Here is a 25,104-nt window from a genome sequence, read left to right on the forward strand (position 1 = left end):
TAAGATGACTTGGTTGCGGAGAATGATAAGGACCATTAGAACGGAGCTCGACTTCCGCAGACAGTTGCATCATATTCTTGACATGACGCTAGTCCTGGCTGCGACAATAAACACTAATATGTGGTAGAGTACAGAATCATCTTGAATAAGTTGAAACCCTTTACGGACCTCCCGCTTGGAATAAAGAATCGTGGAGACAAAACATCGCACACGAAGTACAGTGGCCAGCTGAAAACTCGTTATCAAAGAGAAAACTGCAAATCTGGATACCAATGGACGGAGAATGGCTCAGCTGTCGATCTGACCTGACGACAATGTTCCCTGCAATGATGCGATAGGACTTCACTACTATCTACATCAAACCGAACTAGGAGTTACCGCCAGTTATGCTTCAACCTGTATTAGGCTGATATGTTGTGCGCAGATCGTCGACGCGAACGATTGGCCTGGAAACACCGCATCCCTTGCAGCTGTGCCCACTCCGTACCGCATTTTTAATTATTTTTTACATCTCAGTTGATCAACACCCCCTAGTAGCGACTGAACCAAGTTGATTGTGGTGTACGTCGCCTGTGTCCAAGCTATTGGTTTCATCGACTTTGTGACTGCATAGGTGCCAGGCTTTCTCGTAGCTATTGGATAGGTCTACCAGGGCAGGTCAGTCCCAGTTCGGATGGGATGCTGTCAACTCGCCTCCCCTTTGTATCGAAGATGCTTTCTTTCCAAGAATAGACAGAAGATGCGTACGACTTGATGGGGAACTTACAATAGAGCTGTCCGCGTCATCAGTGCAGGCTCCGTTGTAAGGGGGCAGAGGGGTAATGGCATCTTCGTGGCTGAGAAGGATCCTTCTCTCCTTTGCCTTTAGTCACAGTTATGCAGGGATCTGTCCTCTCTGGATAGCACAAAGCCATTCCGAGAGCCCATGTTGGGAAACCTCGGTCATCGCTGTTCGATCCGTCTTCAATATGCAAGCAATTTAGAGGATAAAGTCGCATTTGAAAAGAATTCATCGAAGCAAGCATTTCCATTGCCTTAGTCCCGAATTCAGTCGACTGATTCGCCCCTGAGTGCTTGCGGGCAGCGGCGCAAGCCTTTCGGAATGTTAACCAGGACCCTAATTCGGGAAGTGGGCGGGCTTGCGTGTCCCCGCCACAAGCGTAGTCTCGGGAGGCTTTGGAGTAAGGGGGCCAAGTTTTGTTACCAGCAAATGATGGCCGTGCGAGACCAGACGTTTCGAAACAAGCGGCTTCCCAAGGCCAACCGTTGCAAAAACTGTCAGAACCGATGAACACCTCCTATATTGAAAATAGACGCGAAGATCAACCCTGGTCTCCCTTGACGGCCTCCTATGGAGCCATCTCACTCAACCTGACACCACCGGCCTTATTAGGACTTGGCCAACAATAGTCGAAGACGGAAAGCCGCGCAAGCGGACATGCCACAGAGTACCTTGTCTATTCAAGCATTGCACTGACCTCCCTCAGGGGAATGGAGCTTCTCGTCGTGATTCTCGAGTGTACTGCCGTGACGGATCGTCTAATGAACCCAGGCTGCCAGAGTTGTGATGGAGCCACAGAGGTTCGAACTGCGGAGCTAAGCTGTGTTGTCGTCAAGTCCCACCATAGCAGACGTGCTAGGCTTCGAACATAGTGTAGGTCGACCCGCCCTCGCCATCGGTGAAGCGTCGAAACAGGTATAAACACGATGGATATCCAACATATCCGGGCTTCTTCCCCTCTCATCACTACACTCATCCCATCTTACTTCTTCAGCAGCTTTCTTCTTTTTACCATCAACCTCTTTTTGATTTACCCCGTACAAAGGTTTTTATCCTTTTTCTTTTGCTTGCCGCATTTTCCCCCGGCTCTTCACTTCGTTAGTCGCCAGGATGCGTTCTAACCTCATTTTCGCCCTTGTCACCGCCATTGCGGCTATCGGCCATGCGGCGCCGGCGCCCCAGGCCTCTGACCCGGTTCCTTCCGGCCTCGCGCCCCCCCCCGCCCCATGGTAGTGGAGCACCCCCGAGCGGCACCCCTCCCCCGCACCCCTCCGGAACTTTCAAGCCTACCGGCCCGCCCCCTAGCGGCACTCCTCCAGCTCAGAATCGCCGCCGCGGCATCATGAACCGTCGCCAAAACTCGGCCCTCCCATCCCCGCCGAGTGGAGCGCCTCCCAGCGGTACTCCCCCTCCTCGCCCAAGCGGCGCACCGCCCTCTGGTGTCCGACCGAACGGTCCTCCTCCCTCTGGAGCACCCCCTTCTGGAGCCCCCCCTAGCGGTGCTCCTGCTCCTACGGCCAACGCTAAGCGTGCTGAACCTTCTGGTGTGAAGCCGTCTGGACCTCCTCCTTCCGGCACTCCTCCCGCAGGTCCTCGCCCCTCGGGTGCTCACCCCTCTGGTCCCCCTCCCTCCGGCGCTCCTCCTTCGGGTGCCCCGCCCAGCGACGGCCCCAAGCCTACCAACGCCAAGCGCGCTGACGATGCTGCTCCCACTGGCGTCAAGCCGACTGGAACCCCTCCTTCCGGTACCCCGCCCTCTGGTACTCCTCCTCCCCGTCCCAGCGGTCCTCCTCCATCCGGTGCGCCTCTAGGCCCTCCGCCTTCTGGAGCCCCCCCTAGCGATGCTCCTGCTCCTACGGCCAACGCTAAGCGTGCTGAGCCTTCTGGTGTGAAGCCTTCTGGACCTCCTCCTTCCGGCACTCCTCCCGCAGGTCCTCGCCCTTCGGGTGCTCTCCCCTCTGGCAGCCCCCCTCCGAAGCCCACTGGAACCCCCACAGGTCCCCCTCCCTCCGGTGCTCCGTCTGCTCTCCCCCAGCAGCAGCGCCGTCAGGAGTCTTCTCGCCCTGCCCCTCCTTCCGGCACTCCTCCTGCCGGACCTCGTCCTACCGGTACTAAGCCTGAGGGTGTTCCTCCCAGCGGCACCCCGCCTCCCAAGCCTACCGGAACCCCCACTGGCCCTCCTCCTTCCGGTGCTCCTCCCGCTCCTCCTCAAAGGGTTTAAACCCAGTTACATAACACTGAAAATCAGCGACAAGACCAAGCCGTCGACCAACCCTCACAGAAACAGCAAGTTCGATACCGCCTTAGGTATGGGTAGTCTTCCCAGGCGACATTGGGCCGCGGTGATTCATCACTGAAACTCGGAGACAGGAAGAAGGAGCTGGATATTAGGAACGAGATTGTTGGACAGCCGAACACAATGCCAGGGTCAGTGTGGCCACCCGGATTTTGCTCTGAAGAGATGGGATGAGATTGTGCAAGCGTTTGTGCCATAGTCTTTTCTTTCACAAAACCCGAGAATAGCAACAACAATGTTATTTGCTTGCTAGCCCCACCTTTTTTCCGTTCCTTACTATGAGCCCATTTGCAAGATTCGGCTTATACTACCTCGAGGCTATTGCATTGTCTTCCGTAGCTCATGTGAGCAGCATCAGAGTAAGAAGGGGATTACTCAACAGTGAACATCTCTCCGTCATTCAGTCGTTTGTCTTCAGCCTAGATGCTGAATATAACGATAGGTTGTAGTGGTTATGAATCTCCAAAGAGGTCCGAGATGAAAGGTGAAATTGACTCTCAGGGGAAGAAAACGCGAGCAGGCAGGGAGTTATTCCGATGCAAATGACGAGGTGTCAGAATCTGTAGTTGTTTCGGCAAAGTGAAGATGGAGCATGGGTGACAACTATCAAGGGTTGGTCCTTCGGGGAAAATAGGTTCCAGATGCCGGAGAAATTGATCCACCCGCTCATTGCGCGGCATTGCCTTCGCACTAATCACGTAAGGGTATGACTCACAGCCGTTCTTTTAAGATAAGAATGGTGCATTACCTATGGCTTCTGCTTCTTCGAAAACCCTTTATGTGCTGCATTGTCGAAAACTACAGAGTTTCCCCAAAGACCACAACATGACCGAAATGACGGACAAGAACGTTTCCGAAGGCTTTCTTATTCATCATGTAAAAAGCGGAGGAGACTTCAAACAATGGGTCCCAGGCCTAGGTCGACTTCTCCAATCATGCGTCAATATTGATCCGGCTTCGTCATCTCTCGGCTTTCGCGTGCCTCTTTCCGAAGCCAAAGCGACGGCATATTGGGAATCACTATCAGCTCAACTGTTCGGAGTGGAACCTGCCACCGCATTGCTCGTTCTTACTCATGCATCGTACCCAGAGTTCAACGTGATTGGGACTGTCCAAATAGCTACTCAGCCAAAAGAGACGCATGCGCACAAGGCAGAAATCAGGAAGTTGTTAGTCGCTGCAGAAGAAAGGGGCCACGGGCTGGGTAAGAAGCTTATGGCCGCAGCCGAGAAATTTGCGTTGGAGGCGTTGGGCAAGACAATGATGTTGCTAGACACTTCGACAGAGGGTCCGGCACGCATATTCTACTTGAAGCTTGGGTACACAGAATGGGGTATCTGCCCAAAATATGCTACGAGTGCCACCGGGGAGCTGCATGCTGTCTCATTCTTCTATAAGGTCTTAGACGCATCCAACTAAGACGGGGGATCAGAAACTGATAGCGGCCAATCGCAGGATTTGGAAGGGCGTAAGCACGGGTCTTAGTTGCTACAGCAGGATAGGATGGTATCCTAGTTTGAATAGAAGTTCAATTCACTCTGCGCCTGGCCTCAATCATAGGACTGCTCATATTTTTAACATTCTTAAAACGAAACTCAATTAGTGGTCAAGAAGTCATGGTGGTATTCAATCAGGCTCCCAGCGAAGGCAGAGTCATAGCATCGACTTAAACCTTTCTCAAAGAGGCCACAATCGACTTTTAATGCGTGGATGAAAGTTGCATCATTTTTGCTTCTTGTTTGCACGTTCAGACTGAGAAATTGGGCAAGAAGGGGCCGCCTGTCGAATGAAGTCTTAATTCATCGCTAGCAGCCGTTTATACAGCGGTCATACACATGTCTGCCTTCTTGCAGACCCGTGGCGAAAGCATGCAAAGAGAATCTTCGGAAAGTAAATCCATATGATTTAGGGATTATGACTGCAAGTGACTGCTGATGCTGCCTTTAATCAAGCTTCTGGATCGACGAGCCCTTGTCCTCCTTGGACTGTGCCGCCTCAACTCTGCTGTGCAAAAGAAGGACCGTATCCTTGTCGCAAAACTCAATGGCCTTCTTCACCTTTGACCCATCTTCATTGAAGTCCAAGAACCAGGCGAACTCAATTAGATGCGCCTCTGAGCCCTCCTTGTACACGATATCCGATGTGGATGTGAACGAGGCCTTGCGAGCCTCGGTGTCAATGACCAGGTTTGAAATGACGCTATTCTGGACAGAATACACTCGGACTTCCTTAGTGATATTCTGCAAGTACATTTCATTATCGATGGTGAAATCCAGTGGGACACCAAAGGCCTTGAGCATGCTGTTTGGGATCATATGACGGGTACAGTCTGAAGTCACGTCGCGATTGATGAGCGAGGGATCTTGTTGACTGTCTGTGTATGCTGCTAAAAAGGATCTTGTTGTTGCCTCGATGACCTTCCTACGCTCTGTCGATGATTGAGTTGAAGCCATGTCTTTGACGATGTTGCGTTATGAAGATAAGTTTCTGAATGCAACGTAGAAGATAAGGTAGAAGTATGGATTACTGAGGAAGTAGTTTTCGGAGTATTTGACTAACTTTTGTGGACCCAGGTCGCTTCTTATAATAAAGTTAATGCGCTGGTGACCTCACATTAGCTGGTGTGGGTAATCTCACGTCAGCTTAGTTTTAACGTCCACAAGGTTGGAAAAGGATTGGAAATTATATCATCCTGCAATGGATGTGCTAGACCTACGGCTAGTGTTGAAGGATGAATGGGACTGCAAGTTTTCCGGATTCAAACTAGTATTGGCTCAATGGGGTTAAACCACCAAAATCCATCCATCAACGAGAGTCTCGGGTAATTCTGGAATTGTGAAAAATTTTTTTGTTGAAGCAATATATAGTGTCGAGACAATGCGATGCGTTCGACATTCTTAAGTAGGGCCTATTCGATCGCGAGCACGATAGTTAATGGTTCAAGGACCGAGTTTGAGACACACACAACTCGCTATGAAGGCGAAAGGGCGAACGCCAAGGGCGCATTACACGCGAGAATGTAAGGCGTCCCACGCTAGGACTTGGAATTGATTTCGACGTCAAACCCTATGCATTCCAGATTTTTCAATTGTTGACAATTCATCATGGGCAGTGTTGTTATGGGTGGTTCGGAGCTTGATGCCGAGGGTGGACCCTCACCAGGATAGAGCGAAGCACGGTCTCGGATAAGCGCCGAGGAGCCTAATGTATGCTCCGTGGTTAAGATTATTATGTTGCCTCATAACCCAGTTTAGGCCGGACTTTTCTCGTCTAAACAACTGCATTTAAAATTCCAGTCACCGCTACAGGCTACGAGGCCTTTCAGAATTGGTTCAGTGGAGCATCAAGGATTCTGGTCTGTTCTAGGCACTGTCCATCAGCCTGGCCGAAACCTGCATAACCTTCGATTGATGCATCAGCTGAACATACCTGCAGGACTTCAGCTTACCGGGGCTGAACATCGGATATCACAATGTCGACTAGCAGCTACAGGGGCTCCTTATCGCCTACCCCGGACCCCTCATCCCAGGCGAGTCATCCTTATCGGCCCCACACTCTCTCAATTACCTCAACGCCATCACATGAAGACTTTGCAAATTGACTGAGACGAAATCTGGCAGTTTCTCAAGGTGACTGAAGCCTCATCGTCGTCTTCGAGCCGCAAGAGGAAACGTCACATCAAGACCGAAGCAGACAACGAAGGTGCAATGCCTCCGCAAGCGGCGGTCAAAGCTCGGTCCGCAAACGCGTCAGTTGCCCAATTTGTTCCCCCACCAACACTCCACCGAATGACGGGCTTACTGACCGAGGTGGTGATATGCAGGTGCAATACGTGTAGAAGACGCAAGGTGAAGTGTTCAGGAGAACAGCCTTGTAGGAATTGTGCGCGAAACAACTTAGACTGCGAGTTTGGCGATGGGCGAAAGCGGTATTCAGAAGCGTAAGCGGGTTCCGAAATCGGACTTCTCCAACTAGCCAACTAACCCATTAACTAGCTACGTCTCAGAGCTGAGGGCAACTTTAACACGATATGAAGATCAAATTAAAGGTAGATAAGGAGTTGAATGTTCTCTAGTTCACCGGACAACTGTGAAGAAGCCGGGTCTAACTTCCAACAGAGCTTGCTAAACAACCACGCCCACACCCCAGCCCCCAGTCAAGGGGTGTGTCAACCGCAGCATCAAATCCTAGTCCGACAGGCATTGCGCCGTTTGAACCAGCCGGCGAAGTGCCGCCTCCGAGCTATGGTTTGTTGATTCAGATAGCAAGCTTATGTGGTTAGAGATTAACGTTCGATGAAACAGCATCTATAGAAAGCGCACCAGGCCCTCTCTTTGAGCAGCGGCTGCGGAGTCTTTTCCATGAAAACAATGGCAAAGATCGAAACTCGCCGGAAAGAGACGCCCCAGAGCATTTGGAGAACGAAGACCCTAGAGATCTTCCCTTTACCCCTGAGTGGACCTCCACAAATGAGTTGATCAAGGGCATTCCTCATCAGGCTTTCCCCAAGGAAGCCGAGTCCAACCGACTGTTAAACTTGTTCAACTCATATATGGGCGTTACGCAACACTTTCTAGATCAACGGACGTTTACAGACAACATGACATTGCTGTTCCAGAGCCAGTCCTCGCGCACCCGACAAATGGACACTCCGTGGTTCACTCTGTACTTGTTGGTAATGGCGATGGGCAAGTTGATGGAAGAAGATCCGCGCGAAGTCCGCGGACCTCCGGGAGCCTTTTGGTTCGCTGAAGCAATGAGACGGCTGCCGCCACTGCACAGCATCAGCGAGTATGGCATTGTTGGCCTTGAGATTCTCTGCCTTGCAACCACATATTTGCAGTGGAATGATAGGAAAAACGATGCGTATTTTTTCGTAAGGGCAAGCTTAGTCACCTTCCGCAACGAACACTGACGACCGATCAGGTGGGCACAACCGTGCGGCTTGCTCTGACTTTAGGCTGCAATCTGCCATTCGCAGAGCAAAAGTGCCTCCCATCAGAAAGAGCACATCGAATGAGAGTGTGGTGGACAGTATATATGTTGGATCAGTAAGTGTGTCGTGAACCGAAGTGGAAGAGTACGAGCTGACTTCATGCCCCATCAGACGTATATCCGCAGGACTTGGACGTCCTGCTTCTGTCGACGACCGCCATCTTTCGTTCGATCTTCCCGGACCATCACCAGGTTTCGACTCTCCAGAGCCACTCAATGTAAATGTGCAAATTGCTCGTACAACGGGCGAGATAATGTCATGTATGTGATTCCAGCGTCTATGGACAGTTCTGTCATCACTTAACATGATTGGATTTGCTGACTGTGACGGACCACAGCGCTATACAGCAGAGGCGCCTTATCGCAAGCCGATTTGGTCAGGAAAATGCGGAACCTGCTCCAATCACTCCATGACACTGGTCGATCTATCCCAGCAAACCTTGCCATAGATTTTAGTAATAAGCAGTTTGAGGTCACCAGAGCTGGTGCATCACTATATCTACGGTTGTTCCAAGTAAGTGTTAATCCCTCCAAGCGTTTTGCGCCTTTTAACTAAGTAGCATGCTGACTTGTGTTTACCCGAAGGCCATCATCCTTTGTATCAGACCTATTCTACTCCAAAAGGTGAAAGACAAGGTTCAAAAGACACAAAAACAGGGACCGGCGTCATCCGCTATCTCTCAGCTTTGTCTGCTCTGCAACGAATCGGCTTTGAGGATTATTCGGATTCTTATGGCTATGCAGAGACAAGAGGAAATTGGTTAGTAGTACTGTTGGCGTTTTTCAAATAAATATCGATACTGACATGAATGCAGCACCATTTGCTTTCTTCGATCTAGACGCCGCTTTTGCTGCCGCCTTTGTCTTGATCATGCGCGGTTTCGCCCACAAGAACGATAGTCAAAAACCACCGCCACAGGAATTGTTTCAAGCCATTGAGTTTATGGAGTACTTGTCTCAAGCAGGCAACAATGCAGCGGCGCAGCGCCTCAAGGACGTACGGCAGTTCTCAGCCCATGTGTGGGCCGATGTAGTAGCCTTTGATAAGGACCATGACGTACAAATGGGAGAATCCGGGGAAGCACATGGGGTGCCCCACATGGGGAACACTCCTGGATCTGTATTACTGGAGCAGTCGGGGCAGTCTTCAACGTCCCAGATGCCTCTGACCACACCGACGCCGAGTTCTTCAGTGCCATCATGGGAGGGTGAGATGTTTGGAGGACCTGGTGCGGATACCTATGGTTCGGATACGCTGTTTGGTTTGAATCTGGATGAAAACCTTGAGCAGGCCTTCGGGTTGGAAGCTGCTGAGGGCATCTACAACAGTTTCAATGATCCTACACTACCTCTTACAGGAGTTGACCAGCTTGATTGGGCTGAGTTAGAGAAGATGATGGCACCAGGCGGTTACGGGTCATAGTAATATCACTTAATACAGAATGTAAAGGCTATCAAACATTCAAAAGCATCGGATCTCTGAAGTTCAGTATCAGAATGACGTATGAAGAGCAACTCGGCAGGGAATCTCCCAAGTGGGTCTTCCGTTCGGCCGTGAGTGGGAGTATCAGGGTGAGTGGGGCCAATCGGGTCTCATCCGCCTCCGGTTCGGCTGCCGAGCCGAGTAGCTTCATCAGATACCCTGAAGAAGTAGAACACCATCGGAAGAAAGCCGAGCATGGCATGATGCGCCATTAACCGTGAGAACAGTACTTAATGCCTAGCATAGTCACTTCAATCCTTCATGAGTGATATCATAAATTACTTTGCAGTCGCCAGTGAAGACCATTTCCATTTGCCCTCAAACCTTCGAAAACACAAGAATGTCTCAATCAACATCAACACTAGAAAGCGTTTCCATTCTTGGTGCCGGGAATGAAGCCTCCCGCCGCATCCTCACCAAGGATGCCGTAAAGTTCCTTGCCGTTTTGCACTGCAGTTTCGAGACAACTCGCAAAAATCTTCTAAAGCTCCGCGAACAGCGTCAGATCGAAACAGACAAGGGACGACTACCGGATTTCCTTCCAGAAACCAAGCACATCCGTGATGACAAGAACTGGAAGGGCGCGGCACCTGCGCCTGGCTTGGTCGATCGCAGAGTCGAAATCACCGGGCCTACAGACAGGAAAATGGTTGTCAACGCGCTCAACTCTGATGTTTGGGCTTACATGGCCGATTTTGAAGGTTAGTTGTCAGATCAGAAATGGGCGCCTAGGCTTATACATACCAGATTCCAATGGACCCACGTGGGACAACATGATCTACGGCCAAGCCAACTTATACGACGCCATCCGTCGCCAAGTCGACTTCCGTCTCGGCGAGAAGGAATACAAACTCAGAACTGACCGTACTCTTCCAACGTTGATTGCCAGAACGCGCGGCTGGCACTTGGATGAGAAGCATTTCACTGTCGACGGGGAGCCCATGTCTGGTGCCCTTTTCGATTTCGGACTGTACTTTTTCCACAATGCCAAAGAGCTCATTTCTCGTGGAGCTGGACCTTACTTCTATTTGCCTAAGATGGAATCTCATCTCGAGGCCAGGCTATGGAACGACGTTTTCAACATGGCACAGGACTATATGGGAATCCCAAGGGGTACGATCCGCGCCACTGTTCTGATTGAGACCATCAGTGCTGTATTTGAGATGGACGAGGTTTGCGAAACCCGCGGTTGTTCTCAAGAGACGTACTGACCTTTGGCAGATCATCTACGAACTCAGAGACCACAGCTCTGGCCTCAACTGCGGTAGATGGGACTACATTTTCACCTTCCTCAAACGTTTCCGCAATCGCCCCGGCTTCATTCTGCCCGATCGTTCCGACGTCACTATGACTGTCCCATTTATGGATGCTTACGTTAAACTACTTATCAGCACATGTCACAAGCGCGGTGTGCACGCCATGGGTGGCATGGCGGCCCTTATCCCAAGAAAGGACGACCCGCGGCCAATGCCAAGGCGATGGACAGTGTCCGCGCCGACAAACTTCGCGAAGTTAAAGCTGGACACGACGGCACATGGGTTGCCCATCCTGCGCTGGCTTCTATCGCAAGTGAGGTCTTCAACGAGCACATGCCAACTGCGAATCAGATATTTGTTCGTTCGGAAGTAGACGTTAAACGCGATGACCTTCTAAACCCTGTGGTTCCTGGCAAGATCACCGACGATGGCGTGAGGAAGAACCTCCACATCACTCTTGCCTACATGGAGGGTTGGCTGCGTGGTGTCGGCTGCAGTGCTATCAACTACCTAATGGTGCGTCGAAAAACTCGCATTTTTACTCTCCGCGACCAGAGCTAACGTAATCCCAGGAGGATGCTGCTACCGCCGAGGTGTCACGCACACAGCTCTGGCAATGGGTCCGTCACGGCGTCAGCACCGCCGAGGGCACGAAACTCGACAAGGCGACGATGCTCAACATACTTGACGACGTCACAAAAGAACTAATCAAGGCCGCTCCCGCGAATAACAAGTTTGAGCTGGCGGCCAAGTATCTACGGCCGCAAGTGACAGGAGAAGATTATGCTAACTTCGTCACTACGTAAGTATCTTGTCCGACTCCATTCACAGGTATGCAATACTGACTGGTTGTGACATACAGTCTCCTTTATGATGAAATCACTTCTATTGGCCCGTCTTGGAAACTTTAGAAAGGATGCATCTGTAGAATCTTACGATTGATGAATTAGATAAACATTTGAACTACATTATGTCGGGTGGTGAATTGTCAGGAAGAATATCTCTTTGAGCCCCACGAAAGAAAACCCCTCGAGCCGTTGTCTGCCCCGCACGTACACGGTCAGGATACTAAGCATTCACCATAGCCCAAGCTTTCTAGATGTGACTGTGCCTTCCGAAACAATGTGTGTATGTGCAAAAAGCAAAGCTACGACTTGGGCCTGATTCGAACAGACGCTCCCGAAGGAACAAGATTTCTAGTCTTGCGCATTAGACCACTCTGCCACCAAGCCGAGGGGTGGATTCCACTTCAAAGCGGGGATGTCGGTTTTCTAGCTTAACGGCATCTACAGACTCAGTGGTCAGGGAGCAAAACGCGCACCGACTAGGAACAAGGATTAGACAGCTATGTTAGGAGTGAACTGATTAACCAAACACCCCATTTCAATCAGAAATGACTGTAACACGCAGTAATTGAAGCTATGATTCTGCTGCGCACACCGAGGCTATCGCTACAAGCGGCTCAGACAAAGAAACCAAAAAGAGCTGGGTAAATAAGACACCACATCAGTTTCCATGTATGCACTGATGATTTATTGTGGCTTCGGACAACTTACGCGTATTCAGCGAACTTAAGATTTTGCTATAGTACCTGCTTCTAGTGAGATAATTGACATGTTCCGTGACCTGGTTATTGAGATAAACCATAGTAAAAGCTACTTCATCGTCATCTAAACAAATGAAACAATAATGCCGTATTTGATAACTTCTTCAGACTTGCTCAGTGATCTCACTTCCTGCGACAATGTCAAAGAACGCATCTGCAAGATATCCACCACGAGAAGTCGGTTTACCGTACTTATCTGTGGCCATGCCTGCAATCGCAGGAGTGGCTACATCCCGCATATAACCGGCAATACCTTCCTTCTTGAATTTCTCCGCAAACTGTTTGGCGTGCAGACTCAAACCTTGCGTGGCCCAGATTGGCTGCACTTGCCATACGATGCCCATCTTGGCGATATCCGTGGGGAAGGTTTCGACTTCTTCTGGCGAGTAACCGCCCTTGCCGAAGTCATACGCACCGGTGTATCCGAAGGCGAAGAGGCGATTGGGGTACACTTTTCTCAAGGCCGTGTGGAACTCTTGCATGTCTTCCTTGTCTGTGGGAAAGTCGATCAGTATGTACAGATCTCACGGGCGAATACAATATAGACGAGTAGCTTGGGTCATACTTGGTTTGTCTTTTTCGGTCAGTCTCAAAATTCAATATGAGGAGGCGAATGCACATACCTTGGCGACTCCATGTAACATCTCCTAGAGGGGCCGCAAGAACACATCTATCGATGACAGCCTTTGTGCTCCATTGCCACATGTACTGGCCAAGGGGTGTTCTCGGAAGCTCCCAGTCGAAAACAACATCTTTTCCAGTTACAAGCTTGGCAGCCGCTCGTCGGTCCTGCAAAGCTACAGTTCCATGACCAATCTTTTGAATGTAAGCCTCATATTGCTCCTCAGTTGCGGCGAGTTTAACAGCTTCATCAAAAGTCATTAACCCTGCGGAGGCTTTCCACTCTGTCTTTACGGTCAAATAATCTCTACCGGTCCTTTTTCCTTCTTCTAATGACTGTATGAAGGAGAGTGTAGAGTTGGTAGCTCCAAGTACGTAGGGGTGGTCGCGAGGGTCGATCACACTAAATGTAAGGTTAGCCTTTGATGGTTGCCGAGTCCATCTAACCGTTGGGGCTTGCCTTGTAATGAACTCCGCATGATCGCTGTCGCATCTACAAAGCAACATGGTGTCTGCTCTGTGATGTAGCAGTTAGCTTTGGGCCTTTCTCTAATGAATTCGCGCTTACTGACCCCATAATGTCAAAAGTCATTCTCACAGTTGTGAGTCGCGATAAGTACTCTGATGTAGGTACGATCGTCCTTCCTTCGCCATTAGTAAACTTCTTTAGACCCATGGCCAGATCATCAATGTGTATCATAGCAACACCGGCCTCAACGAAACTTCGGGTGAGCTTCATGCACCCAGTCAAAGTTCCAAAGCCCATGTCAGCATCAGCTACAATGGGGAGCATGTAGTCAATGCACTCCAGAGACTCGCGATCGACTTCACAGTATCGCATCCGTAACTGGGTTTGGCGCTGGTCGTGGAAGAGCTGGGTATTGAAGATTCGCTTTACGACGGACGGCACAAGGTCCGCTGGGTAGTCTGCATGATCCTCTCCAGGCCACATTGCCTGGGAAAGTCCGCACAACGCCCCAGATACGTATACGGTTTGCACTAACATTAGAAGTCAGAATTGAAGTCAGAAATAATCTCATTTGGCATAATACTTGTTTTAGCCATCTCCTTCGCGATCAATGGCTCAGTTGTGCCGAATGTCAACTCATACGTGCCATTGGCATTGTGCTCGTTGAGGATGCGCCATAACTTCCTGCCTTGAATACTTGACGGATATTCGATCTTGAATCCGATATTTCGTAGGGCAGCAACGGAATTTGCAGTGTAAGGCCTGTTAATGTTACCATATTGGAGATTCATGAACGGCAACGGTACTTGCCTCTTGATATGCTTTTGTCGGTCCGTTTGCCACCATGCTTCTATCTCACGCACCTCAGCTGCGAAGGCTTCGCTCTCAGCCTTGACGCCGTTCCACTTTTGAGACATTTGTGACAAATCTTTGATTAGGCAACGATGAACTTCTACTACGGTGTTAATGAGCTGGCGTATGAGCTGGTTCTAGCGATCAGTACTCTATCTGGGGAGTAGGCTCCTTTAGTTCTTCCATAATCACACTGCAAAGCTTATCAGCAACATTTCGCTCCCACAAGCTCAAGCTCGGAACATCATGGATCAAGATTTCCAGTCGCTGATACTTTCTATCACATTTGATCCGTAGATATGCCTGCAGCACGCTGTTGGGTGGATAAGGGATAACGATGAGATCATGAGGCCATCCATCGGTTGTGTCGGGATCCTTTCGGAGACTGTCGCCTAGCGCCCGATGTGGAGAAGGTCCTATCGCCAAGTATCGGAGACCACCCGATAAGAATCACTGGCAGATGAAAAGAGGTCGTAGAGTTTTGTGTTTTCCTCTGTGAACCTGGAGAACAGCTTACACAGTTTTGTTATTTGATCATTCTCAGTGTCATATCCTGACGAATCCATATTCATATCATTGTATTACTCTTCGGACTACTGTTACAATGGGAAGCAACATTGTCGTAACCCCTTCCGAACGGCCTCCACTCATCAACTTGCAGTTGGGTTGGCCATCTCCTCGACTTTTTGCAGCTAGCGGTCTCTTGGAGGGTGCCACTCAGGTTCTTAGTTCAGAGTTTGAGACTGCAGCTGCCCTTATTTATGGACCTCACGTTGGACATCCTCCACTTCGTAGAAGTGTTGCAGATTGGCTCTCTTCTGTCTATGGTATCGGAATAGACCATGAGGGTATATCCATCAATAACGGCGCGTCGGGTAATTTGGCCAATATTTTGCTCAAATTCACAGACCCTCTTTACACCCGGAAAATCTTCATGGTTGAGCCAACGTACTTCCTCGCCTGTCCGATCTTCGAGGACAATGGCTTCCAAGGCAGGCTCAGGGGCGTACCAGAAGATAACACAGAGGGCATCGACATGGATTTTCTGCGCCACGAGCTAGCAAAAGCCGAGGCTGAAGCAATCGAAGACTCCAAGAAAGCTGATCGGGTTGATCAGCCAACTTTAAAGGTGGGCAAAACGTACCCAAAGCTTTATAAGTATGTCATCTACCTTGTTCCGACATTTTCGAATCCCAGTGGAAAGACGCTTTCTATAAAAACACGTAAAGAACTTGTCGCGCTCGCTAGAGAGTACGATGCCCTCGTCGTGTCCGACGACGTCTACGACTTTCTGTGCTGGGCAGATATCTCGTCTATCCAAGAGCAACCTATTGCCATCGTCCCGCCACGACTCGTAGATGTAGATCGAAACATGCTAGGCTACAGCACTTGGGGAAACACGGTCAGCAACGGGTCGTTTTCCAAGGTGATTGGCCCTGGTGTGCGAGTAGGATGGGCGGATAGCGCTCCGGCTTTTGCCAAAGAACTAGCGGAGGTGTAAGTTCTCTTCCTGAGAAAACAAAACAATAAAACTGCAAAACTGTTTCAACTAACTTGCGATTTGAGGGGCTCCTCAAGCTCGGGTGGTGCGCCATCACATCTTACGTCAACTTTTGTTGACAAAATGCTCCGCAGCGGCAATCTCCAAGCACATATCAAAGACACCTTGATCCCCACGTATCGAGAGCGATACTATGCTCTCATGTCTTCTATCAACGACATCTTAGTTCCGCTAGGGGTCGTTAGTGAGACAAGACATCCTAAGGATGTTACGGTAGCGACAGCTGGGGGATTTTTCACATACCTCCGGCTTCCCCACGACCTGCCCGCTGCTCGAGTTGTAGCCGCCATAGCTCTTGAAGAAAAACAACTTCGTATCGCCTTTGGACACATGTTCGTTGTAACCGGGGACGAAGGTAGTGTGCTCAGAGCGGAGTCTGAGAATGGTTTCGCTCAATGCGTCCGACTTTGCTGGGCATGGCATGAGTTGGCTGACATTAAAGAGGGTATTATAAGACTAGCAGAAACCATCAATGACATCAGAGCCAGAATAGAGAGTGGCGAAAGGTTTGATAAGCAGGTTGCAATTGGTATAAGGTAGCCGGCTAGCACGTTGGTCAAATGAAGAGAGAAAAAGGACTTTAGCAATATCAGTATCATGCGCAAATACAGGGGAAAGAATCTTGAATTGTTACAACAACAGAATAATGGGGACGATTGGCAAGTCACTCAGACAACCTACGGTGCTTTGTTACCAGAAACCGCCTATAGATAGCCGAATGTCAGGCCGAGTTAGGCTGCCCACATGGACACCTGGAGCCATACCACACTCGGCCACTAATATCACTGTAGAGATAAGGGCTACATCACTATTGACTCATACGCCCAGGTGATTACTTTCTTCATCATCACTAGGGCTTATTCCTATCTTCTTCTGCCATCGCCTATCGTAGTGCCTATCACAGCGCCTATTCCAACGTTCAGTTCTGTCTATTCATCAAAGCAAATTCATCGAGGTAACTGTAAATTTGAATTGCGCTATTTTGCAAAGTACTAGAACCCAATCTGACACACTTTACTAGCATAAATACTTGAGTAAACCTGAAAGCTTGTCAAGCTTAGGAGAAATAGAGGTAATGACTGGCATGCTCGCTAGAATCGACATTGTGAACAACATCCACGTACCGGCATTCTCACCCTTGTTACTCAAATGATACTGGAAGAGTTTCGAACTGGTTCGATGACTCCAGAAAGCTTGTTATCCATCTCTTTCTCCTTTTCCTCCCCTTCGCCTGGCATAGCAGCTTCAGAGACAGGCTGAGCTGCAGCCACCTGAGCTTCCTGTCCTAGTTGGCGTTTATGCAGGAAGTCTGCAATGACTAGATGACCGGAGTTAACTTATAATCAGGGTCTGTGGCAGGGAAAGGGAGTGACTTACAAACTAGTACGACCGCTGCAAGGGCAAATGACAAGATAGAAGGAAATCCTCGCTCAAATGTGGGTGCCATGGTCTGAGGAAAGATGAGAATAGGGAGGAAAGAGTCTGAATTTGGGTCAATCGTGGCCTCTAGCGGTGCAAGATGGTAGGTACTTACTCGTTGCATAGAACAGTCCGTTCATGCTAGAAATGGTCAAGGCACGTTCTTCCGCGTTGCCGTTATTGACCTCGTTTGCCCAAGTCTGTGTGGGCTTTCGTTAGTCCGCGATCAGCAATGCGGAACGTCCGTAATCCACTTACCCAGGTGACGGCTGTGACATAACCGCAGGAGACTAGGAAGAATCCAGCTACACGAGCAGCGTCTGTCGGTGGATAAGCTGTCAAGATAGAAGAGCCGACGACAGTGGTGCACATCTTGGGCGCTAATATCAGTGAATGTATCGAACCATTGGGGATGCTATCACACACCAGAGGGCCGATGATCCAAAGAGGTCTGTTGCCAGTCATATCGGACATGAAGCCCCATGCAAAGTCGGTGACCATGGTAACGAGATTGGCGCAGGCGGGGATGACGTTGCGCTGAGTAACGCTGTACCCATTTTCGCCTGCAGTGATGTTAGCTTATAAAGCTGTAGGTCTTTAATTTGTTATACCTACGAAGGTAGATGGCGAAGTAGTTATTGGCCTGGCACGAATTCCCGTACTATTTGTGTCATGTTAGCAGCCTCGAATGGGCCAGCGAAGCGGAACAGGATGCTGCGTGACTTACAAAGATGTACATCAGACACAATATCCACCAACGCCAGTTACCAAACATCCGTTTGACCAGCTTCAAGTCCACTATTCCTGTAATCTCAGCTTTCCCCTGTTTCGCAGCGCGTTGCATGGCAATCTGCTTATCCTCCTCGGTGAGATACCAAGCAGTTGTATTATGAGGGTAATCGGGGAGAAGCCACCACACGGAGAGGGCGACGGGTAGGGACATGCATCCGCAAACTGCTCCGGTCAGCCAAAACATACTCACAGTGATAGAAATCTTCCACTTACTGATGTACATCCATCTCCAACCCGCCATCCCAAGATGTCCGTTCAACGACTTGTGAATACCAGCTTGAAGGAACCCAGAAGTAGCCTGGCCGAAAAAGCCCGTAATATGCCAAATAGCCACACGCTTGGCAAGCTCTGGTTTCGTATACCACGAGCCCAGAAGAAAAATGATAATAGGAGAGAAGCCAGATTCGAAGAGGCCAATCATGAAGCGAAAGGCGTACATCTGATTGCTGCTCTGGGCGGCAGCTTGTGCGAACCTATAAATAAAGTTATTCTGTCAGCTGCCAGATCATATTTTCGAGCCATTGCGTCATTTCAAAGAAGAATAGCCGAAAAAGTGAGAAGTGCATACGTAAAGGCGGTCCATCCTAGCTCGCAAACTACGATACAGTAACGTGGACGGATCTTGAGGGCAATCAAGTTGGATGGGATCTGCATAATGGCGAAGGCAATTGTGTAGCACACTGATTGTCCGTCAGTCCTGGTTTGAAACCTGACCAATTCCGAAAACCAACTAACTTAGCATGTAGGTGTATTCGTTGCCTTGTATATTCAGGTCTTCCTTCATTCCGCTAACGTCTAGATCCCACGTATTAGAACCAGGTACTCCTTGAAAGCGAACACGGTAACTTACAAGCATTAGTTATGTTGCTCTGGTCAATGTATTTCATCCACTGTTTGAGTTAGATACCTTAATAAGACACAAAATCTAACTTAGGCACTTACCCATCCAAGTGTTGCGCAGATGAGAATGCCGAAATCAAGCTTTCGAACCAAGGCACGCTCCTGTTCTCCGTCAATTACCACGCTTAGTGTCAAGTTTTGGTGTTGGTAGTACCTGCGGACTCTTCAAGTGCTGATCAGCATCCCAAAGATGATACATGATCCTCTTTCCCCAAGAAGCGTGTTGAGGTGCATCTTCGTGGAAACCGATGCCAACGTCCGAGGCAGTGGGAGAAGTTGCCGAGTTGACCTCATGGGTCTTTTTCTCGTCGCCCATAATAACAGACAGTAGCAGGTCTGTCGCAAAGATCTGTATAGCGCGTCTCGGTTGACCACGACGAAACGGAAAGCGAAGGGTTTACAGCTTGTGGTGGAAACATAGGTAAAGAAACATGTCGTCCATTCTACAAGTCAATTGACGATTGAGTTATCTTAATACCACTCGATCCACCACCGCGGATCATGATAAACACCCAGTAGCCTCTCGGTAACGTATCAAACCAACTTCATATCGGTAGTTTGCACTATCAGCATACTAAGTGGCCAAGGACAGACTGGTGGGTCACCCTCGTCGGCATCCTACACCCCCTTGTTTCCGAAGATAAGCAACAGTCAGATTGCAGTTCTTTGTCGGACGGTCCCCGATCTTTCCCCGCATTTTTATCTATCTACGCTTCTCCGACGAGGGCTGGATAAGACTAACAGTCCAAGCCAGCTAAGGAAAGCTAAGTAGGGATCCGAATTCGGCTCGGCCAGATCGGGTTGTTATCATCCCAAAATTGCCTCTCCACTCTCTACATATTCAAGCTTCAGAATTGTATGCAAGCTGTTGACTCTTCGGTAACATTTCTTCAGATCTCACTTATTGTACTTTAAATATTCAATCTTCCAATACTATCTGTCTACATTGATGCTGTTGGACCTCTTACAATAGGACTCTTACAAGTTACCAACGCTTACTTACAAAAACTTCAGCATGTCATCAACTACAACTGATCAAGTAGCTCTCGCGCGGGAGGTTTGCCGCCCAAACCTCGTAAAGAATCTGATGCTCTCCAACAAGCTTGCACACTCCTTCGGCCTCCGGGTCGCCTTCTCTACCGAAATGCCGCTGGTCGCTAAGCGCGCTGGATACTCGGCCGTGCTGATGAACCTTGAACACATGGCCATGAGCATGGAGACGATGAAAGACATTGCCGTCTCGTGTTTAAATGTCGGGTAAGTCGCATCATAAATCTAACATTCCCACATTCGTATTGTATTTGGTTCATCGATTTTGGTGCTGAGTGCAGCGTTGGCTAACAGCGAAACATAGAATTACACCAACAGTAGTTGTACCAACATGCGCCCCAGAATGGATATCCCGCTGTCTGGACTCTGGCGCGCAAGCTATCATCGTGCCTCACGTCAACAATGTGGAACAGGCAAGATTGTGCGTCAACGCTTCCAAGTTTCCTCCTTTGGTTAGTCAATCTCGGCGATGTCTCTAAGCTTCTATGAACACGAACAGCAGTTTCTTCTTAGGTAACGCAGACTCACATTTGAATAACTAGGGGCATCGCTCAGTGACTATGGTCACAGCAATGACTCAGTACACGTCGCAACTGTCTTACGCGGCCATTGCAGAGGTCGTTAATGACGAGGTCCTTATTATGCCCATGATCGAAACAAAGGAAGGAGTTGAAAACGTAGAGTGAGTCGAGCCAAGGACAGACGATCATTCAAGTCCATATGTTAACAACCGGGTAGAGCAATCGCAGCTGTGCCTGGTATCGATGCTTTGTTCATCGGCTGCGCAGATCTTTGCATGGAGTAAGAATTCAGTGATAAGAATCGTGAATAGTATGGCTGCTAACAGCTCTGAAGGCTTGGTATCCCTGGCCAGTATGATTCGGAGCTCTTCCATTCGACTGTCGCGAAGATTGCTGTTGCTGCCGAAAAAGCGAGCATAAACGGACGCAAAGTGTTCGTAGGATTGGGAGGACTAGAACCTAGGCCAGACCTTCTGGAAGAGTTTTCGAAACGCCATGCTCCCATTCGGTAAGTTTAAAGAATTTGCTTGTTATCACACGTGGCCTGCTACTGACAAAGTCGTCAGGTTTGCAATGGCTGGACGTGACCTGGCCCTCTTACTTGCCGGCATGACAAAACAAGCGGCGGCAATGAACGAATTATCGGCTAAGCTCCAGTAGCAATCGCTGGGAGCAATACTGTCCGCTTCAAAATGTCCGACCCTAGGGTATTATTCACAAACAGAAAGTTTTCGTGTCCCTCCGAGTTACATTCATGCTAGCCAAGAGGCTTCAAAAGTGTTGCTCAGCGACACGCGCTTACTTTGGTCTAGAGACGTAGGAGAACAGTGAATCATCACTACAGCCTGCCATATCAAGATAGATTTCATAACTAAGGGCATTTAAAACGTGGTAGCAGTAATGTGATACCGTCAACGAGCTTTCATGATGATCAAAGCCTCGTATCGCTTCCTATAAACCCGAGAAGCATATCAGGCTTCTTGTCATTGTAAAGGAGTCCAAATCATGCATATTGTTAATCTTCAACCTAATAGTCAATAACTTTAACGACTGAAACAGTCCAGACGTCGGTTTTGTTGTGTATGCTTCCAGAGAGGCTAAGAGCAAACGGCTGCTGGAACAGAGGATATCCAGTCGCGACCGAAGAACTGGATGTATGGATGAGGTACAAGCATTTTTATGATTTTAGTTACTCCACTGCAATCAATATAAGTCTACAACGTGTCTCCGTCAAACCAGAATGGGCCGCATTGAATGTTGCCGTTAGGAAACCGAGGTTGAAATCACAGCTACATAACAATGGCGATAATAATGATAATACTAGTTAGTTAATCATGGTAAAATGCTGTTTATTTACTAACATTAATCCTTACTAGCTTTGTCAAAATCTCACAACCTTGTTGCTTTATCTACCAAGTTAAGATGTCGGCTCCTGAGAATATTGCTTGTGAAACTTTACAACCTCGCTTTGCATCTGACCAACGCGTTCAGACAGGCCCGCTCTGGGGGACACGCCTAAGCCGCGGAACTCATATAATGAAACCTCACGGTTAGAGTTAAGAACGTTCTCAAAGGTCTTCCCAAGCTTATTGAAGGCGCCGATTTGGGCGTCGAAGTGCTTAGCAATCCACACGCTAAGCTCGTCCGGGTACCCGGTGGGCTGGGTGATGATGCTTTCAACCTACGTCCTAACTAATAAAGGATGAAGGCTGCCTTTGAGAGACCAAGCCTTATCTTGTAGCTTTCCGTTAGGTTCGGGGCTGTCCTCCTTACCTGCACAGGAATTATTGTCAAGACTAAGAATTATCAGTTAGTAGATTATTTAAGAACTACCTTTGGTTTCTCTTGCTTACTTGAGTGTACCATCCTTGGTGTTTTGATAACAGGCTAGGTGCTCAAGCATCCCCAAAGCAGATAACCCTTAGGCAGCTTCTTCTTAACAAGGCAAAACACCGACGTCCAATAATTGCGTGGCATGAGCCACACTAAAGTCTTGGGGCCTTATGTTGAGAAACTTTTTCTTTTCACTGGGTCGAAGGCGCTTGCGGCGAGCTCCTGTGTTAACCTATGGAATTGAATTCGATTGCAGGGTTGTAAAAGTATAAGTACTTACCATATTCTCTATGACGCTACCGATCAAGCTCTCAAGCTTATTTGCATCGTCCAAGTCGCAAAGTACATCATATTCGGGCTGTAAAAGCGACTTTACTGCTGGCGTTGCGTCGACACCTAGAAACCATCCATCGCCACTTTGGCCCTTCATGGCCTCATATGCGGTTTCTGAGCACTCCCCGTTAAAGAAGGAATAGTAGGCAGTCTCAATCTCGAAATCTACCTTGGGTGTTCGGGCAGCTTATACCAGGAACAGGTATGCAAGATAGACTGTAAGTGCGGTAGGGGTTGGGCAAAACATGAGAGGCGAGTATGATCAAGGTACGAGGGTATAACATTCGCAAAAACGAGTTGTTTCACTGCAAACTCCTCCCTATGGCGAGGAATTGAGTAAGGGAGTAAGATGTAACACAAAAAGTAGAGACATAGGATGAATTTTTGAGACTACCAAGATAGGTGTTGAATATATGTTCCTCGACTAGCGTTGTATAAGCATTCCGTATGACTTAGTAACACTAAGATAAGCACTACAATAACTTTACTGTCAGATTGACCGTTAGATCTGGGTCAGCTGGCCGCTCGCCAGGTTCTCGGCCTGTGATTCAGATCGCCGGGGGCATCCCGGCCTAACACTGTATATCCCTTGCCAATCGGATTGCGGTGATTCACCCACGATTTAACTTTGAAATACCCATCACCGCCAGCAAAGCCATTGGATAGTTAGAAAAGCACAATTACATGAACATCACAAGAAATGAGACTTTTGATTCACCACTTGCAAACTGTACTGGCGGGTAAAACCCCAAAAGTTAGTGGGCTCCTCCTCGGGAATCTCGATTGACGGTGTTAATCATGTTCTGTATGAAGTGTCATGGTTGATATCTGCCCATGTTGCCTCCAAGCCGTCTACAGAGTACACTCACTAGGTAGGTACCTTGGAGCGAAGGGCACGGGTGCTAATGCCAGTTCAAATCCATTCAACGGCAATTTGCGTCCCGTGGTCCAGCAATTTGGTGTCCTTGTCCCTCTAGAGCAGTCTGAAGGACCCTCTGGGGCGTTGAAGGGCATCTTGGGGAGGAGCTTGGCACGCCAACGGGCCTGGCAGAGGCCTGTGGGCGGTTGGATCACAGCCCAGAGTCTGGAGACATTTGCACAAACCTGCACTATTCTGCGAACTAAAGGGGAAACCATTGTCTGGCGAAACCCAATACGCCGTTTATTACATCGGGTTGAGGTTGTTTAGATTCTTGAAGCATAAGTGAGAGATGTTAAAAACTAGTAAACTACACAGGTTGGAGTGTGTAGAGTTGTCTTAGCTTCCCGTTATGGCGGATCTAACGGAGGTGGGAATTTTGGTGGAGCCTGGTCCTCCTTTTTTTGACGCTAAAGCGCGTGATTTGAGCGGCGAAGCCGACCGTTAAAACCTAACCTGTGTTACGATATGGCAGACGGAAGAGACTACGCAGAAACTGAAGAGAATTACCTGAACTGCAACGCGATCAGTGTTAAGCGAAACAAACGAAAGAGCGAGCGCTATTGCACGCAATAGTAGGTAATACATGCACAGATGAGTGGTTTATGCTCGGATACTTAGTCCTCAGCTCAGGTTCACTTCAGTCCTATCCCATCGAGTGCGGCAAGACGTCAGAAAACCCCTATGCGGGGTAAAGCCATTTATATACTTGTTCGGGATTGCACAGAGATAGGTACTTGCCCAATCATATGGCTAAAACTTCTCATTTTTGGAGAAAAGATGGAGACTTGAGTGGATATGAGTTTTTGGCGTCTTGCCGCACTCGATGGGATAAGATAGAGCTTCGGCAGTCTGGCCAGCCTCCCAAAAGGGACGGGGGGGGGTCAATGTGACTTATCTAGTTATCAGTTGCACTATTTCCTCGGGCAACTCAGCCGTGGACGACAATCATCTCCTCTCACGTTGCGACTCCTGACTCACTACACGGCTGCGTAGCCAGCTTGCAGGTCTTCTAGTGAACCATCAATTGTCTTGTACGAAACAATACCCCACGCAAAAAATACTGAGTAGAATATAAGAAACACTCATGGCCATGGCGACGCCGGGGCCCGTCAACAGCCTGCTGTTCGACCCCACAACCGCCTCATCTGCATCCGAGAACAGCGAACCACCGGCCAAACGAGTCAAGACGCATGCGTGTTCGCGTTGTCGTCGGAGAAAGGTAAAGCAAGTCAAGCCATATTTTGGCCTCCCTGGAGCATTATCATGGAATCTTTGAAACTACTCGCTCACAGTTTTACTCTTGACCCTGAACTTTAACATCAAGAGCAACACGAAGCTAATGACCGTTCTACAGCAAAAATGTAACGATCAAAGACCGTGCAGCAACTGCGCTAGATCAGGAGAGGAATGCAAC

At 49.0% G+C, this 25,104-nt stretch overlaps 9 protein-coding genes and 1 non-coding gene across 10 annotated transcripts; 5 read left to right on the forward strand and 5 right to left on the reverse strand.

The window, feature by feature from the left end:
• Nucleotides 1-1,943: 1,943 nt before the first annotated feature.
• ColSpa_01445 (translation initiation factor IF-2, mitochondrial) lies at nucleotides 1,944-3,002 on the forward strand (the record flags this gene model as incomplete). Its single annotated transcript, XM_049267657.1, has 1 exon — nucleotides 1,944-3,002. The coding sequence occupies one exon, from the start codon at nucleotides 1,944-1,946 to the stop codon at nucleotides 3,000-3,002; it is 1,059 nt and encodes a 352-aa protein (XP_049123614.1).
• A 2,018-nt stretch (nucleotides 3,003-5,020) lies between these two features.
• On the reverse strand, nucleotides 5,021-5,377 carry ColSpa_01446 (uncharacterized protein; the record flags this gene model as incomplete). The annotated part of the gene is made up of 1 exon (XM_049267658.1): nucleotides 5,021-5,377. The coding sequence occupies one exon, from the start codon at nucleotides 5,375-5,377 to the stop codon at nucleotides 5,021-5,023; it is 357 nt and encodes a 118-aa protein (XP_049123615.1).
• Nucleotides 5,378-7,655: 2,278 nt separating this feature from the next.
• On the reverse strand, nucleotides 7,656-7,877 carry ColSpa_01447 (uncharacterized protein; the record flags this gene model as incomplete). Its single annotated transcript, XM_049267659.1, has 1 exon — nucleotides 7,656-7,877. The coding sequence occupies one exon, from the start codon at nucleotides 7,875-7,877 to the stop codon at nucleotides 7,656-7,658; it is 222 nt and encodes a 73-aa protein (XP_049123616.1).
• Nucleotides 7,878-8,877: 1,000 nt separating this feature from the next.
• ColSpa_01448 (uncharacterized protein) lies at nucleotides 8,878-9,495 on the forward strand (the record flags this gene model as incomplete). The annotated part of the gene is made up of 1 exon (XM_049267660.1): nucleotides 8,878-9,495. One exon carries the CDS (start codon nucleotides 8,878-8,880, stop codon nucleotides 9,493-9,495), a length of 618 nt encoding a protein of 205 aa, XP_049123617.1.
• A 400-nt stretch (nucleotides 9,496-9,895) lies between these two features.
• Nucleotides 9,896-11,722, forward strand: ColSpa_01449 (malate synthase, glyoxysomal; the record flags this gene model as incomplete). Its single annotated transcript, XM_049267661.1, is given in 6 exon segments — nucleotides 9,896-10,256; nucleotides 10,303-10,727; nucleotides 10,777-10,929; nucleotides 10,947-11,327; nucleotides 11,384-11,613; nucleotides 11,674-11,722. The coding sequence occupies 6 exon segments, from the start codon at nucleotides 9,896-9,898 to the stop codon at nucleotides 11,720-11,722; spliced, it is 1,599 nt and encodes a 532-aa protein (XP_049123618.1).
• A 239-nt stretch (nucleotides 11,723-11,961) lies between these two features.
• On the reverse strand, nucleotides 11,962-12,043 carry ColSpa_tRNA_038. The gene has a single exon. It is a non-coding gene; the product is annotated as a tRNA-Ser (tRNA).
• Nucleotides 12,044-12,521: 478 nt separating this feature from the next.
• Nucleotides 12,522-14,424, reverse strand: ColSpa_01450 (mitochondrial 2-methylisocitrate lyase; the record flags this gene model as incomplete). The annotated part of the gene is made up of 4 exons (XM_049267662.1): nucleotides 12,522-12,910; nucleotides 13,041-13,555; nucleotides 13,611-14,037; nucleotides 14,091-14,424. The coding sequence occupies 4 exons, from the start codon at nucleotides 14,422-14,424 to the stop codon at nucleotides 12,522-12,524; spliced, it is 1,665 nt and encodes a 554-aa protein (XP_049123619.1).
• Nucleotides 14,425-15,293: 869 nt separating this feature from the next.
• On the forward strand, nucleotides 15,294-15,860 carry ColSpa_01451 (uncharacterized protein; the record flags this gene model as incomplete). The annotated part of the gene is made up of 1 exon (XM_049267663.1): nucleotides 15,294-15,860. The coding sequence occupies one exon, from the start codon at nucleotides 15,294-15,296 to the stop codon at nucleotides 15,858-15,860; it is 567 nt and encodes a 188-aa protein (XP_049123620.1).
• A 1,205-nt stretch (nucleotides 15,861-17,065) lies between these two features.
• On the reverse strand, nucleotides 17,066-18,570 carry ColSpa_01452 (pantothenate transporter liz1; the record flags this gene model as incomplete). Its single annotated transcript, XM_049267664.1, has 6 exons — nucleotides 17,066-17,205; nucleotides 17,455-17,539; nucleotides 17,598-17,902; nucleotides 17,955-17,982; nucleotides 18,067-18,293; nucleotides 18,345-18,570. The coding sequence occupies 6 exons, from the start codon at nucleotides 18,568-18,570 to the stop codon at nucleotides 17,066-17,068; spliced, it is 1,011 nt and encodes a 336-aa protein (XP_049123621.1).
• A 2,083-nt stretch (nucleotides 18,571-20,653) lies between these two features.
• ColSpa_01453 (uncharacterized protein) lies at nucleotides 20,654-21,262 on the forward strand (the record flags this gene model as incomplete). The annotated part of the gene is made up of 3 exons (XM_049267665.1): nucleotides 20,654-20,763; nucleotides 20,937-21,110; nucleotides 21,169-21,262. The coding sequence occupies 3 exons, from the start codon at nucleotides 20,654-20,656 to the stop codon at nucleotides 21,260-21,262; spliced, it is 378 nt and encodes a 125-aa protein (XP_049123622.1).
• Nucleotides 21,263-25,104: the final 3,842 nt, after the last annotated feature.

This window comes from Colletotrichum spaethianum (genome assembly GCF_022836535.1).
Source record: "Colletotrichum spaethianum MAFF 239500 DNA, contig02, whole genome shotgun sequence".
NCBI classification, from domain to species: domain Eukaryota; kingdom Fungi; phylum Ascomycota; class Sordariomycetes; order Glomerellales; family Glomerellaceae; genus Colletotrichum; species Colletotrichum spaethianum.